This window comes from Sarcophilus harrisii, chromosome 1, assembly GCF_902635505.1.
Source record: "Sarcophilus harrisii chromosome 1, mSarHar1.11, whole genome shotgun sequence".
Taxonomy (NCBI): Eukaryota; Metazoa; Chordata; class Mammalia; order Dasyuromorphia; family Dasyuridae; genus Sarcophilus; species Sarcophilus harrisii.
Genome location: NC_045426.1, coordinates 592,991,434 through 593,007,775, shown reverse-complemented (window position 1 = coordinate 593,007,775; position 16,342 = coordinate 592,991,434). Strand labels below are relative to the sequence as shown.

Below are 16,342 nucleotides of genomic sequence, written 5' to 3'. Positions count from 1 at the left end.
TTTCTTTGTATTAGAAAAGTTTATTTTTGCCCCTTAAAGCTTAATTTAGTGGATACTGCCCAAGGAAGTAGAAAGATTTATTGCTCCAAGACTTATAAATACATAAACTGTAGAACACCTTTCCAAATGAAGTCATCCATCATTACAATGCAAGAGAGAAACATAGTAAATTTGTTTTTTTTTTTTTTCAAGTTCACATTTTTGTGTAAAGATTTTTTTTCCTACAGAGAAGTAAATAGAACAAAACTAACATTTTTTACTTGGTTTATTTCAGGCGGCCTGGGAGGTATATGTCTTGTGGTGAAAATCATGGTGTTAAACCCCCAAACCCAGAACAATATTTGACTCCCCTGCAGCAGAAAGAAGTTACAGTGAGACACCTGAAAACCAAATTGAAAGAATCTGAAAGCCGACTGCAAGAGAGGTATAGTAGGACCATCAACTATTTTGCAAAGTGTTCAATAAGTTATTAATTTTCCTTTAAAAAGAATGCAAATGACAAAAATAAAACTAGAAGAAAGCCATTTTTTCTGTTATCAAAGTTAGCTTTAATTTCTTCATTTCTTTCAAAAATAAGTTACTACATAATTTGCATGACTCCACTTTTAAAAGCAAAGTTTATTAGGAAAAATCCTTAACTTTTTCTAGGGATGTGCAACTCAGTAATATTGCCAAACCTCATATAATAGGTTAGCATAAAATATATATTTTTTAAGTGAATGAACACTGCAGGAAAGAGCCCTGTACTAGCAAAGGAATCAGCTGAGCACATTATGGTCCAATTCAAGGCCTGTTCCCATCTCTAGGGGACTCTTCATTAAGAATTTATATATAATTTGGACAAGTAATTTCTTTCTCTGATTTCTCTTCTAATGGGTAGGAGCTCATTATTCTTGACCAAACTTCTGATTAAGAAAAATAGCAAGAGATGTTATCTAAGAGAGTTTTTTTTTTAAAAGACTTTTGACATGTTGGACAGACCAGTTTTTCCACTTGAGTTATTTTTTTCCTTGAAGCACATGGGAAAGGATTTAATAGAACTGTATCAGAGAGGTAGTTTAGAGTTGATTATTTAAACTGGATTCAACAGTTTTTAACTTTGAAGAACTTAGCTCTTTCCCCATTATATAGAAGGCCTAAATACCTTCATTGTGTTTGGAATAACTTTAATGATCTGAGGGATATTCCATCTTGGGCTAAGCTCTCTACTAGGTTGCTTTATTTTAGCTCCCAAACAACTGTATATGGATTTGTTGAAATCTTACATTTTATGGAACCTATTCCAGTATGAGTTTGGGGATATCATTTGCTCTGGTTTTTAGTTTCCTCATCTGTAAAGTGTGAAGTGGTTAGACTAGATAATCTTTGAGATCCCTTTCAGTCCTATGATCCTATGATTCATAGGGGTTGAGGAGTAGATACTGCTATCTAGAAATATACATCTCATGGCAAATTTAAATTAAAGACCTAAAGTAAAATCTGTAAGAAAGAATTTGGGATATCTAGCCTCAGTTTCTTTTTCGCTGATAGATTGAAAATCCTTCTATGCTGATTTAGAAATAGGTTTAGAAAATCATAACCTATATTCATCCCAGTATGCAAATCTCCACCAAAGTCCTGCTGTACTGATTCATCAGAGAGATTCTTGACAGCTTAATAAGTTAGAAAGCTTTGAGTACAGTCCCAATAATAAGTTATGTTCATTGGATGAGAATCAACCTGGCCAAATTCAGAGAAGTTTAATACAATGTTGCTTGTCATGAGTTTTTGAGATACAGCAGCTTCCAGGGATCTATACAAAAGAACTGTGATCAGTCCAGGCTGGGTAAGTAGAATGTCATACAATTGAAATTAAATTCTTACAGAAATTAAATTAATAATTTAAGAGAAGCAAATAACACAGAAAAGAGAAGGCTCAGGACCATTTAAAAACCATTTTCATATATAAGCAAGACACTTAACAAAGATGATTGAGAGCAAGTGCTGTGTATTATCAGAGTAACAATAAATGTACTTAAACTGAAGCATGAGGAGTTTAGGTTAGTTATAAGAAAATTTTCTTCATAATTCTGGGAAAAGCATTTGGTTCTAGAATCAGAGGCTCTTGGTTCAAGTCCATTTGACATGGCCTTCATCATGTTGGGCCTTACATCCCTGAGCTTCTGTTTCCTCACCTATAAAATGAGAGAGTAGAACTAAGGCCTTTAAGAACTCTTGCAGCTCTAGACCTATGATTCTAAGAAGGAAAATTGTCCTATCTGCTTCTCTGAAATTAATAATTTAATTTCTGCAAGAATTTAATTTCAATTGTATGACATTCCACTTACCCAGCCTGGACTGATCACAGTTCTTTTGTATAGATCCCTGGAAGTTACTGTATCTCAAAAACTCATGACAAGCAACATTGTATTAAACCTTTCTGAATTTGGCCAGGTTGGTTCTCATCCAATGGACATATCTCATTATTGGGACTGTACTCAAAGCTTTCTAACTTATTAAACTGTCAAGAATCTCTCTGATGAATCAGTACAGCAGGACTTTGGTGGAGATTTGCATACTGGGGTGAATATAGGTTTTGATTTTCTAAATCTATTTCTAAATCAGCATAGAAGGATTTTCAATCTCTATAGGTGAAGGAAAAACATATTCAGATTAAATCATAGATTTTTGTAATCTAGAACAAATTGTACCCTCCATTCCTTTGTGTCAAAGGGATTTGGCCATGGAGGATAGATTTAGAAACATTAGGGACTAATTTATATTTAATATAAGAAAAAAAACATATAACTAGAGCTTTTCAAAACTGAAATGTGCTGCCTAGGAAGATCATCAGTTCTCTATCATTAGAGATCTTCAATTAGAGATATTGGAAGACTATTTAACAAGCATGTTGAAGAAAGGATTCATGCTTTGGGGAAGATTTTGATTTACTGCCTTTTTTAGTCCTGTTCAACTTTGTATTTCTATAATATATTTTTTCCTTTCAAAAACATCTCATTTTAGATGCATGGCCTACTTATTAAGACCAACTTGTTATAGAGAAATAGAATAGTTTTCCCATACTTTAAATGGAAAAGAGTTTAGAAGATGGGATAAATAACTTCTAATACTCTTGTTTCTCTTAAGGTTCTACAAACTCAGCCTTAACATCTTATAACCATTTTTTAAAGTACATTAGTAATTTTTCATTGAGAATTGCAGTTTTTTTAAAGGAAGTCTAAAAGTATTAATCATGTGAATAAAGGGATGGTAATAGACTAAGAGAATTAATATCTAAAAAGTCAGACATCAGATATTTGATTTTATCTTGTTGTTTTAAATTTTAAACAGGGAAACAGAAATTGCAGAGCTCAAATCTCAATTGGCCCGTATGCGAGAAGACTGGATTGAAGAGGAGTGTCATCGGGTGGAAGCTCAACTGGCCTTAAAGGAGGCAAGAAAAGAAATTAAGCAACTGAAGCAGGTCATTGAGACCATGAGGAGCAGTCTGGCTGATAAAGACAAGGGAATACAGAAGTACTTTGTAGACATAAACATCCAAAATAAGAAACTGGAATCCTTACTTCAGAGTATGGAAATGGCCCAAAATGGATCTCTGCGGGATGAACAATGTCTAGATTATCTCTGTGATTCCCCAGAGAAAAGTTTACCTCCCAGCACTGCATATGGCAAATTGGCAGATGCACAAGCTTTGGAAGACCAAACCGTAGAGGAAGGAACTGAGAATGAGTTACTGGCCATTGAAAGCATGGAGAATAGCACCGATTTGTTTGAAGAGGTTATGATGGCCACTACTACTGAGGCTGGTGATTTATCCCTCTTACAATCCACATCCATTTCCTCTCCACTTAAAACAAAGGCATTTGAAATGGCCCCAGACAGTCAGGAGGAAGGCAGTGAGGTGACAGAACAGGCCATTCAGACTGATGTGGTGCCATATAGTCCTGATGTAGAACAGCTCATTCAGAATATGCTTAAGTTGCAAGACCCCCGTCCCTCAAGCCCATCATCCCTCGATGAGTCTGAGGCTGACCTGATAGAAAGTTTCCCGGAGGTCACATCTGCTTTAATGGTTGATCTCACACCAAGCGACCCGAACTCTGCCATTCTTTTGTCTCCTATGGAGACACCATACAGCAAGATGGAATTTGGAAATCATGAAAACCGAGTCATGAGAGAACTGGATTTCACGGCCTCCCCTGAAGAAAGGTTTGGCAATGTCATTCATCTCTCTCAGGCAGGAATCGTGAAGCAGTACTGGAGCAACAATTTCCTGGTAGATCTTTTGGCCGTAGCAGCCCCTATCATCCCCACGGTCATGTGGGCATTTAGTACTCAAAGAGGTGGTATTGATCCAGTCTATAATATTGGAGCATTACTCCGGGGCTGTTGTCTGGTTGCCCTGCATTCTCTCCGCCGAACCCCGTTCCATATTCAAACCTAAACAGAGGTTGCCATCATCTTGTATCAGTTTGTTTTGTGTGGTGTTGTGCCAGGTAGAAGAGTAGCATCTCTTGTGATGCTCTGTCCAAGAATGTGTCTTATCTAATGACAGTCTCTGTCCTGTCGTTTGCTTCTTGGTATTTGATTTGCACTATATATAGTTGAATGCCTATTCACTGTTTAAAACCGGAGGTATCTTCAAAAGGCATGGAGACCTGACGCGGTTTAAGTCTATGTCCCTTAACTGTGGTATGGAAAGCATGCTAATGATCCTGCGGTGTTGTCTGAAGTACCAGTTCTTATACTAGTGGTTCAGGAAGAGGAAAAATAAAGGTTTGCACTTTCAAGGCAGCTTACATAAGGCTGGCATGTGTCTCCTCGCTTTGCTTTGTGCCGTTTTAAAGTGTGTGATTGTCCCAGCATTTCAATGGTCTTGTGGCATAGCAGGGGATTGTAACCAAAAATAAAAATGCATTCTTGTAATTGGTTTGGAGAAGTCTTGATAGCTCTTTTGGTGTTTTACTTAGATATGAAAAGGTATGAGTGTTGGACAAAATTTATATTAAATGTAGTTCCAGAGTCTTAAATAAACTGTTTGTTCTTAATTGTTAATTAATGAAGTTGTATTCAAGTTTACCATGTATTAACTTATTTTTTGCTTATTATATATAGTGTTTTATTGGAAATTATGTTTGTAATCACAAATTAAAAGCATGTTGAAAATGCAAGTTAGTGTTTTAATTTAGTAAAATGTCTTTCCTCCTGATCCACTTAGGAGGGTAGAAAGAATGTCCTACACAGATCCAGCATAGCATATGAGATTTAACTGCTTAGGTTGACAGAAAACAGGCTGAATTCAGGGTGTTTTCCTCTTGGGAGCTTAACTCCCTAAAATAGCAACTTACAGAGAAAAATTTTAACCTGTTTTAAAGCAAATTTGCAAACAGCTTGAATGATGATGATGGCTGACATTTATATAGCACTTTAAGGTTTGCAAAGCAGTTTTGTTCTCTTCCTTCCACCTGCAATACTGTCTCCTGGCTTCCCTGCTTTTCTCAAAAACCCAGCTCTGCTCAAATCCCATCCTCCAAAGGAGGCCTCTTCCACCCTCATCCCCTGTGCCTTCCCTTTGAAATTACACTCTATTTTTTACTGTATATGTCTTCTGTGTACATAGATATTTGCATACTGTCTTTCCCATTAAAATGTGAGCTTTTTGAAGGCAGGGACCATGTTTTTGCCTTTCTTTGTATTCCAAGCACTTAATAGAGTTCCTGGCACATAGTAAATACCTAATAAATGCTTGTTGACTGAATGACTTGTACTCCGTTGTGTGCTACCCCTTCTCTGGAACCCCAGATCTAGACACTAATATATTTGCTGTTTCCCTTTTTGTGACTTCAGGGAAACAGAAAACTAATTAGAGGAAGTCATGCTTAGAAGATCCTCCCTTCCTGTAAAAAAAAAAAAAAAACGTATCTCTGATCTGGCATTGACCAGACTTTAACTAAGAGTTATCATGGCTCCTTAATGGTTAAGACCCTTGAGCTACCCTAAAGAATAGTCCAAGGAGTCCCTAACTGTGGAGGTCTCCCTCTTCCAGCCATGTCCTGAAGACTATATTACCCAAGGCTACCTTCCATATTCCAATTTGCATCTCTTCCCTTTCCAGCCCTACTCTGAAGTTGCTGGTTCTGATCCCAATAAGAGGAAATTTGATGGTTTGCCTTATTTGGGAGACATCAAATGTGGCCCTATTATAAAGTAGGGATCACTGAACTGCTCTACTTCCTTATTTCTTCCTCTTACTAAACCACATAGACTTTCCTTTGACACATATAAAAACATGAACATGAACAAAAATGAATTCTTCTGTGAAGCTCTTTTATCCCCAATAAAAGACTGCCAGCTTTACCTACTTTTGATTGATTTAATCCTTTTGATTACATTAATCTTCAAAACTTTTTGCAAAAGGTTTTATTATCATTTCCATGTTCACATGAGAAAATAAGAATCTCAGAAAAATATTCTCACCCAAGGCTTCCTGATACTAAATTGAGCATTTTATCTACAACATTATGTTTCTTTCACATATTTCTCAATTTATACCTGCCTGTGCCTTTGTGAGAGAAGCTGTGCTTGTTTGTTTGTTTTTTTATGTGGACTGGCTAATTTTCTAGGGTTATTTGTAAGACATCAAAAGAAGCCATTCTAGGGGCAGGTAGGTGGCTCAGTGGGTAGAGTACAAGCCCTGAAGTCAGGAAGACCTGAGTTCAAATCTGGTCTCAGATGTTTAATACTTCCTGGCTGTGTGACCTTGGGCAAGTCACTTAACCCCAATTGCCTCAGCAACAACAACAATAAAAAAAAGATGAAAAAAAAGCCATTCTATCTTATCAAAACATCCACTTATCTTGGGCAAGTTGATCAGATTAATAATCAATGGAAGTAGCAATAATATTCTGGGACTAAAAATACCATAAATACATAAACTGCCAAAAATGTGAAATCTGCAAAAGGGAAAGTACTTTGGGTCCTGTGACAGAATAATTATTAACAGCGAGTCCATTATTGAGCATCTACAATATGAAAAGCATACTATTGAGTTTTTAAGTTTAACTAAATAGTTCATTACCTTTAGATCAAATGGTTATAAATATTTTTGAATTTAGATGGCATTCAGATGACAAATAGACCCCAGGCATCTCAATGGATCTTTACTTGCAGCTACTTCAGCAGGACCTGCCATGGATTGGGTTACTCTGACACTGCATATGAGAGCTTAGGGTAACCTTCATAACTCAATAAAGTATAAACAGGGTTAACTACACTTTGTAAAAGATACCAGCAATATTATACTGACCCTATATGACCAAATACTATTGCATCTAAATTTTAAAAGAAAAATTAAGTGAATTACAGTGGAGATATATAGTAGTGCTATAATATAGAGCTTTTCTTCAATCTTCCCCTCTCATAATTAAATAAGGCTAACCAAAAAATAAATAAGATCTCAAAGAAGTAGATAGAATTTTAGATAAGCTACATATGATAGGTATCTGGAAAGAATTGAATGGAAATAGAAAAGAATACACCTTTTCCTCTGTGGCTCATGGTACCTTTACAAAGATTGAGCATGTATTAAGACAAAATAAAGTGAAAAGCAGAAATCTTAAAATATTCTTTTCAAATCACAATGCAATAGAAATTATATTTAATAAGTTTCCATAGAGACATAGGTTTTTAAGTCTCCAATTAATTTTTAATCTAATTTAAAAATGAATGGGTTAACAAACAAATCATACAAACACTTTCATTAAGTTTCACAATTATAGTAAAGATTTACATAGCAAAGCCTATGAGATACAGCAAAAGCAGTGATCAAAGGAAAATTTATATCTCTAAATGTGTTCATCAAAAAAAAAGAAAAAAAGCAGACCAATGAATTGGACATGCAATTTTAAAAAACTAGATAAATTAAAAATCACAAATTAAATACTAAATTTGAGATACAAAAAATTAAAGTTTATATTAATAAAATTTAGTGTAAAACATTGAATTAATAAATAAAATTAGAAATTGCTTTATGAAAAAACAATAAAATAATTAAATCATTGGTTAATATGATTTTTAAAAGAGAAGAAAAGCAAATCACTATTAAAAATGAAAAGGATGAAGATACTAAAAGATGAAATTAAAGAAATTATGAGGAGCTTTGCCTAATTATATGTCAATAAATTAATAATCTAAATGAAGTGAAAAAATATTTATAAAAATATTAATTGCCTAGATTAGCAGAAGAGGATATAGGATATCTAAACAGATCTATTTTAGAAAAGAGAACTTGAATAGACCATAAATGAGCTTGCTAAAAAAAAAAGGCACCAGGACCAGGCAGATTTACAAATGAGTTCTACCAAAAATTTAAAGATCAACTAATTCTAATACTAAATAAATCATTTGAAATAATAGGCAAAGAGATGATTTTGCCAAAATACTTTCATGAAACAAATACAATACTGATACCTAAGCCAGAAAGAATAAAAATGGAGAAAGAAAATTATAGATCCATTTCACTAATAAATATGGACGGAAAAACTTTAAAGTATTAGTTTAAAAATTACAACAATATTTTATAAAGATTATTCATTATGACCAAATAAAATTTACATCAATAATTCAGGAATAGCTTAAAATATGGAAAATTATTAACATAATTGATTATCTCAATAATAAAAGTGTTTTTTTATGATATTAATGGATGCTGAAAAAGCTTTTGACAAAATACAACACTCATTTCTCTTAAAAAACACTTGAGAGTATTGGTATAAATGAACTTTTCCTTAAATTGATCAAAAGCATTTATCTAATGTTCTTTATTAGTAACAAATATTGTTGCTAATGACAATTAGCAAGTTCTTATTTGTAATAACAACTTTACAACAATAGCAAGTATTATTTGTAATACGATTAAGCTAAAAGCTTCAAAGATAAGACATGAACCAAGCATACCCACTGTCACCAATATTATTCAATGTTGTATTGGATATCCTAGCAAGAACAGTGAAAAGAAAAAAAAAAAATAGAAAGAATCAGAGTAGGGAATGAGGGAACAAAGCTATCTCTTTTTGCAGATGATATGATAATATACTTGGAAAATATTAAAGATTCAACTAAAAAGTCAACTGACAATGATTTTTGCAAAGTATCAGGTTATAAAATAAATCCACATAAATCATCAGTATTCCCATATATCACAAACAAAACTCTTAAAGAAAAGATAACTAGAGATACCTTTAAAATTACTTCAAAAAGTATAAGATACCTGGGAGTAAAGCTGCCAAAACAAATCCAGGAACTAAATTTTAAAATTATAAAAAACTTGTTATACAAATAAAATCAGATTGTAATAATTTGGAGAAATATTAAATGTTCATGATTTAGAGCCAATATAATAAAAATGCCATTTTTACCTAAACTAATTTATATATTCAACACTATCCCAATAATTTAATAAAAAAAATTTTACTGAATTAGAAAAAATAATAAAATTCATTTGGAAAAACAAAAAGCCAAGATTATCAAATGAACTAGTGAAAAAAATGAAGAGGAAGAAAGTTTAGTAGTAGCAGATCTTGGATTATTTTATAAGATAGTAATTATCAAAACTATCTAAGAAATAGAAGGATAAATCAGTAGAACAGAGTGTACATACAATTTACAGCAGCAAATAAATATGTCAACCTTGTATTTGACAAGTATAAAGAATATGGAGTAATAATTCGTTATTTGGCAAAAATTGATGGGAAAAATGCAAAGCAGTATGACAGAAATTGGATATGAATCAGTATCTTACATCATTTACTAAGATAATAATCAAAATTGATATATAACCTACCTAGGTTTTGTATAAATAAAACATGCAGCCAAGATCAGAAGGAAAACAGAAATTTGAGGGGATTATAATTTTATAGACAGTTTTTAAATAAAAATCTCCTATCTCAAATGTAGCAAGAAAAACATTCTATAAGAATGTGAGTCATTCTCAATTGATAAATGGTCAAAAGATATAAACAGGAAGTTTTCAGACAAAGAAATCAAAATAATCATATGAAAAAAATTCTAAATCATTATAGATTAGATAAATGCAATTAAAATAACCTTGAGATATCATTTTACACCTAAAGCAATTGAAGAGGAAAGCAACGAATGTTGAAGAGGATATGTAAAAATTGAGACACATTCATTGTTGGTGGAATTGTGAACTATTCCAACCATTTTGGAGAGTAATCTGGAATTGTACCCAAAGACTTATTAAACTACCTATACCCTTTGACCCAGAAATACCACTTATAGGTCTATTTCCAAAGATTACTAGGGAAAAAGGAAGAGAACCTATATGTTCTAAAATATTTATAACAATTGTCTTTGTGGTGGCAAAGAACTGAATATTACAAGGATGTCCATCAATTGGGGAATGTTTGAACAAGTTGTGATTATGATAGAATTCTACTGTGATATAAGAAATGATGAGCTTAGATAAGCTTAGAAAAACATAGATTTGCACAAAATAATGAAAAGTAAAATGAACAGAATCAAGAGAATGTTGTGTCCAGCAAAACAATATTGTTTTAAGAATGACTTTGAGTGAATAAATTATTTTAACAATCATAAATATCCAAATTAAACACAGAGGATATATGAAAGAAGATGATTGGTCCAATGTCATTGGATTCTAGGAATATGTTATTGTCCACTTACCAACATCCAAGTTTAGAATGTCCCTTATGGGTAAGAGGGTCTAGCACCTGTTCCACACAGGGGAAAAAGCTGAGGAGAGGGAAAGGAATGGTGCTTGCCCCATACCTTTGTCCCCTTTGACCAGGAAGTCCAAAATATGCCAGATGTCTGACTTATTACCCATGTAGAGTCTCCCTGGTTTTATGTTTAGAAAGTGACTCATACATTAAATGTAGAGAACCAAACATAAAATTATAAGACCAAAGGACCGCCTATTTAAGCCCTTGGAAGATTCCATCTCCACCCTTGCCTTCTAGCCTCACTGGGATTGAAATGTACAGGGACTAACATGATTACTCTGTGGTAAAGCTACTTTCGTCATTGAAAGAACCCTTTAAGGTTCACTTTAGATAGAAGTCCCAAAGAATTTTCCTTATAAAAAGATAAAGCATTTGTTTCTTAGTAGCATTAGGGTATATGAAAAAATACTAAAACTGCCCTGGAAATTAATTTTCCCTACATGAAGAGAGTTTCATATTGAGATCATCAGTGCCAATTGATGTGGCTGATACAGGCATCAGATGTTGGGGTTCAGGGTTATGTAAAGAATTCACAGTGATCATTCTCTTTGGGAGAGAAGTAAGGGGAAAGACCATGAGACAGAGTAGTAGTGGACTGATTCAAAGGAGTTCAGCAAAAACGGCATGGCCCATAAGCAGATTTATAGAACAAAATTAACCTCAGGGATATAACTGGGATTTTTGACAGGACATAGCAAGGTGAGGCTGCCCATGACCTCCACAGAGAGTAAGTCTCAGGGGCTTGACATAACTTGCATTTCATGGCTGGATACAGCAAGATGGGTAAGGGGGAGAGAAAGGGAAGGAAAGAAGAGGTTGGGACCACTAAGCTAAACTGTTCTTTTCCGAGCCTTTTCCTTTCCTACCTCATTCCATCAATGCTCCAATCCCTTTCTACTAACACCACTCAGTTTTCCAGGACCTCATCATTAATAAAATTTAGGGTTTAGATTCCCTTAAAAATCATTATATTTCAAATCAACCAATGAGGAACTGAATCTTTAAATGGGAAAGAGAGAGAAGAGGGGGAAATTGTGGGTGGAGATTGCCACAAATTCCAGGGCTCTTCCATCAGGGCCAGAAGTCCTGGGTTTCCTGATGCACACTGGCTGCTACTATTAACAGAAGGAGAATCTTGGAAAGTTTAGTATTTCTTTTTTCAAAATTCAGTGACTCTCAGTAGGAAAGCAAAAGACTGACCAGTCACTTTGTCAGGACCTTAAAGTTCACCTAGGATAACTCCTTCTTAAAGCATAAATCCCTGATACAATATATATCCTTGACAAGTAGCTACCCAAATTCTATTTGAATTTCTTCAGTAACCTATAACATAACCCAAGATCGCCTATTCTGTATATAGACCACACTAATTGCCAGGAAGCTTCCCTCTCCTTTTATTACACTGAAATTGACCTCTCTAAAATATTCAACTCATTGATTCTAGTAATGTGCTCTTATTACAAGCAGAAATAAGTTTATTCCTCATGACAATCATTCAATTATTTCAACACAATGAAGATCTCATTTTTAGTCAAAATTTCCCTTCTTCTTTAATCAATCCTCATATAGCATGGTGTCTGATCTTCTTACCATCCAAGATGCCCTTTCTAGATATGCCCAAGCTCATTATTGTCCTTGAATTCTGAAAAACCTTTTGATTTACAAATAAGATAGTGTCAAAATATAAATGGAAATGGAAATATGTTTCCTCACAGTTTGTTAGAATTTGGACTTCCCGGATGGTAAGCTCAATTTTTACCTGCCTAGTGATTATGATTTCAAATGAACCTTTGTTCACATCTCCATTCATATACATATATGTTTACATATCTTTCACACATTAACAAATTTAATCTATAGAATTGTAATTAGAGCAAGGCAAAAAGGTATTTTAATCTCAATGTGCTGACATAGGACTGGGAGATGGCATGTGCTTTCTTCTTCCATCAGCATACCTATCCTGTTCCCTCTCTCCTCCCCTTCTCTCACCCCCATTACTTTGCCATTTTTTCCTGGAGGTACCCTCCCTTCTCCCACATATTCCCCCACACACACACACACAGGAGGGTAATTATGGACTGGGTTATGGATTGGCTGTTGCCTTCCTCAGAAGGACTCTATCTATAGGGCATTCCCCCTAATTCTATTAATTTGTTTTTGCCTCAATCCAGGAAAAAGAAAATTGCTATATATAGTTCTGATAGTTAGCTTTGGAAGGACTTGTCTGAGAGGATTTTTGATGTCAGCCTCTAATTCTATAAAACTGACTGGTTCTGAGAGTATCCCCAAAATGACCTCTTCCTAGAGGAGGAGTAACACCTGGATCTACCTGGATCTACAAAGAGGTGCCTAATGAATGTACTGTTCTTCACATTTTCTCTGGTAAATTTATTTTTAGCCAATACTGTATCAGAGCTGCTTTTTTTTTTTTTTTTTTTTTTTTTTTGACTAAGACTTCTGCTTAGCAAAATACAATGGGAACCATTGTAACCATACATATTGAGAGTTGATCCTCACTGGCTCAATCTGAAAAGGAAGATGTACTCTGATTGAGAAGAATTCTCCATAAGCCACTATATAATCATTGTCAAAGGAGAGGCAGTCATTTATAAGAGGCCCCTATTTTTCTCCTAATGCCTTACAGTCTTCATGATATAAATAGATAGAAGCAAATCACCTATAATAGATTTGACAGTTTCACATTATCAGCTTAATTTCAAAACTGCACCAAGGAAAGAAGATATATATTGGGCCAGTTATCACTCTCCCTTATTTGGGGCTTCACAGATTCTACTACAATACTTAGAAAATTAAAGCTTTGAGTCAGAACAAAGGCTGCTATAAATAAATCCCATAGAGGAAATAAGGAATGGAACACAGATTGCCCTTCTTTCAAAAGCTCAAGACATTTGCTGGTTTGAACAAGATGATCTGGTCTTTCTGACAATACTTTTCTCTGGTTGCCTTCTCACAGATTTCAGCACTGGCAATGTACAAACAGGCAAGAGGATAGAAAATACTGAATCCAATACTACTTAAGAATCTGTTCACCTTGTTAAAAAGGAAGGATGTTTTAAATATTTCCTGGGTTGTATGTGTGCAAACATTCTAATTTATAAGTGAGTTTTCCCAAAGGGATGTGCTGACCTTTCCACACTGAGCTGCTTGGGGGGGAAAAGGCAAAAACCCAGCAATCCACTCAGATGCCAAGCGTTTCTGACATTTGAAGGAGGGGAGGGAAAGGGAGATTGGGGGAGGTGAGGGAAAGTCTGGGATTTGCATTTATCATATTCCCAGCCTAAGTAGCAGTTGGGTCTGTTCCTCTTTGTCTTATGGGTTTTCCTTCAGAAAGATTTGGAATCATTTCTATGGCCTTTTTAAAGACAAGAATCTTTTCCCGGGTATTCATTTCTTGAGGCTTTTATAAGAACAATTGCATACTGAGTCAGATCAGCCTCAAAGATGAAAGTAACAATAGACTAAAGGATTTGACTGCTACAACCACTAACTAGGCAAACAAATCAAAGTTCCCATTTATCCAGAATACAAACAAGTGGAAAGTTTAGTTAGCTGTTTTGTTTTGTTTTGTTTTGTTTAAATCTATGCTGGTTTTAAGGAGATATAAATGAACAGAAGACCAATAAGCTTATTTTTTAAAAGCTGTTTTGGGGATATGCCCAAGGCTCAGAACCTTCAAAATCTACAATCTATATTATGATATTTTTAATAATGCACCCCAAGCATCCCTCCCAAAGGACCTTTCTGGCTTAGTGAAAGGTTAAATTTTGATCAATGCAGTTTTAGTATTAAATGATGGACATAAGGTACCTTCTGGCTATGAGATTCCATGAGTCAAAATACATTTTATTGTATTTTTAGTTCTTTGAATATTGGCATTCATGGATGGCACACATAGTGATTAGAATGTACAATTAATCAGAAAACCACATTTCTCAACCACCATCCCAGATAAATGGAAAAATATTGTGGCTCTTTCTTTGTCCTTCTATATGAAAATTGATTTACTAGTGTTTTATTGTTATAAAAATGTGCCAATTAGGGCAGAGATTCTTGATTTTTTGGTGTCTTGGATCCCATTGGTTGAGTGGTAAAGCCTCTAGATGAACATCTTCACAGAATAATGTGTTTAAAGATAGGAAATAAAACACATAGAATTACAAAGAAAATAAATTGTCAAAATATTATTTTCAGTATTTCAACCAATTACTAATTTATTGGGATCTCCCCCAGCAAATCCCTTTATTTAGAGGGTATACAAAAGTGTCCAGAGAGTGGGTGACACTATTATTTAGGGGATCAGGAAAGGCTTAATTCAGAAGATTGTTGGTGCCTAATCTGCCTCTTAAAGGAAAATTCCTAGGCAGAGCTTTTAAAAAGAAATGACAAGACAAGACAAGAAAAAAAGAGAAAGTGCTTTTTAACTGTGGGGAGTAGATAGTGCACAGATATGAGATGTAATACCGTGATTAAGAAAGAGATGTATAAATGCCAACACAACTAGATCATTCTGCAAGGGTAGAAAGGGAAATAATGTCCATTGAGGCTGGGACTAGTTTATTTAAGGTTTTAAAGTCTAAACAGAAAAGTATGCATTTTTTATCCTAGAGTCAATAGAAAGTCAAATAGGCAACTCATGTAGTCAGAGTTGTGCTTAAGAGAAAATTATTTTGACTGTAAAGGATGTTCTAGAATGGTAGGAAATGTGAGTTGAGGCTCTTGCAATAATTTCAATAATTGAACTGAGGGGTGGTAGTTGTGTGGATAGAATAAAGGTGAGATGTGAGAGATAATATGAAAAGAGGAATGTCAAGATTATTCTTATTCATGAAAGGAAGGAAGCAAGTGTTTATATTAAGTGCCTACAGTGTTCTAGGAATGATGTTAAGTGCTTTTTACAGACATTTGATCCACCCAGCAATCTTGTGAGATAGCTGCAACTATTATTCCCATTACAGTTAAGAAACTGAGTCAGACAGAGGTAGTGACTTGCCTAATGTTACACAGCTAGAAAGTATCTGAGACTGAAATTGAACTCAGGTCTTTCTAACTCAGATCACGTAACTAGTAAATGTACAGGTCGGCTCTCAAAATCCCACTGTCAACTCAACAGCAAACTTGAGAATTTATCTCATCCAGAAAATTAACATTCTAATCCTCTGATCAGTCAAAATTGACTTAAATACTTCCTCACTAAAAAGAAAGAGAATTACCCCCCAATAAACTATGCTTTTTTTCTAATCTTTGGTATGTTTCTCAAACTACTGAAATGTTATGAGAACATGTAGATCATTATGTGTAAATACTTGCCAACATCCCTCTAAGTTCTCAATCTAATAAAACCTACATTTTTAAAAGAGCTGTTTCTTTTCAATTAGCTTCTCTGCTTCCCTGGATCATAGATTTAGAGAAGGAAGGGACAGTTGAGTTCATTTGAATCAAATATCTCATTTTATACTTGAGGAAACTGAGGCCCAAGGAAGCTAAGTGAGTCACTTCAACTTAATACTTAATGTATCAGAGCCAGTTGATGCAACTAAAATTCAATTCTCAATCACCTG

At 34.4% G+C, this 16,342-nt stretch overlaps 1 protein-coding gene across 4 annotated transcripts in view; it reads left to right on the top strand.

Annotated features, from left to right (window-relative positions):
• Nucleotides 1-5,171, top strand: part of SYBU (syntabulin) — a 93,567-nt gene extending 88,396 nt beyond the window's left edge. For all 4 annotated transcript variants that reach the window (XM_023496456.2, XM_012541773.3, XM_031947128.1 and 1 more), the window contains 2 exons: nucleotides 275-424; nucleotides 3,331-5,171. In XM_023496456.2, the coding sequence (XP_023352224.1) occupies nucleotides 275-424; nucleotides 3,331-4,444 (1,264 nt within the window). In that variant the 3' untranslated portion in view covers nucleotides 4,445-5,171. The remainder of the gene's footprint in view (nucleotides 1-274; nucleotides 425-3,330) is intronic.
• The last annotated feature ends 11,171 nt before the right edge of the window (nucleotides 5,172-16,342 follow it).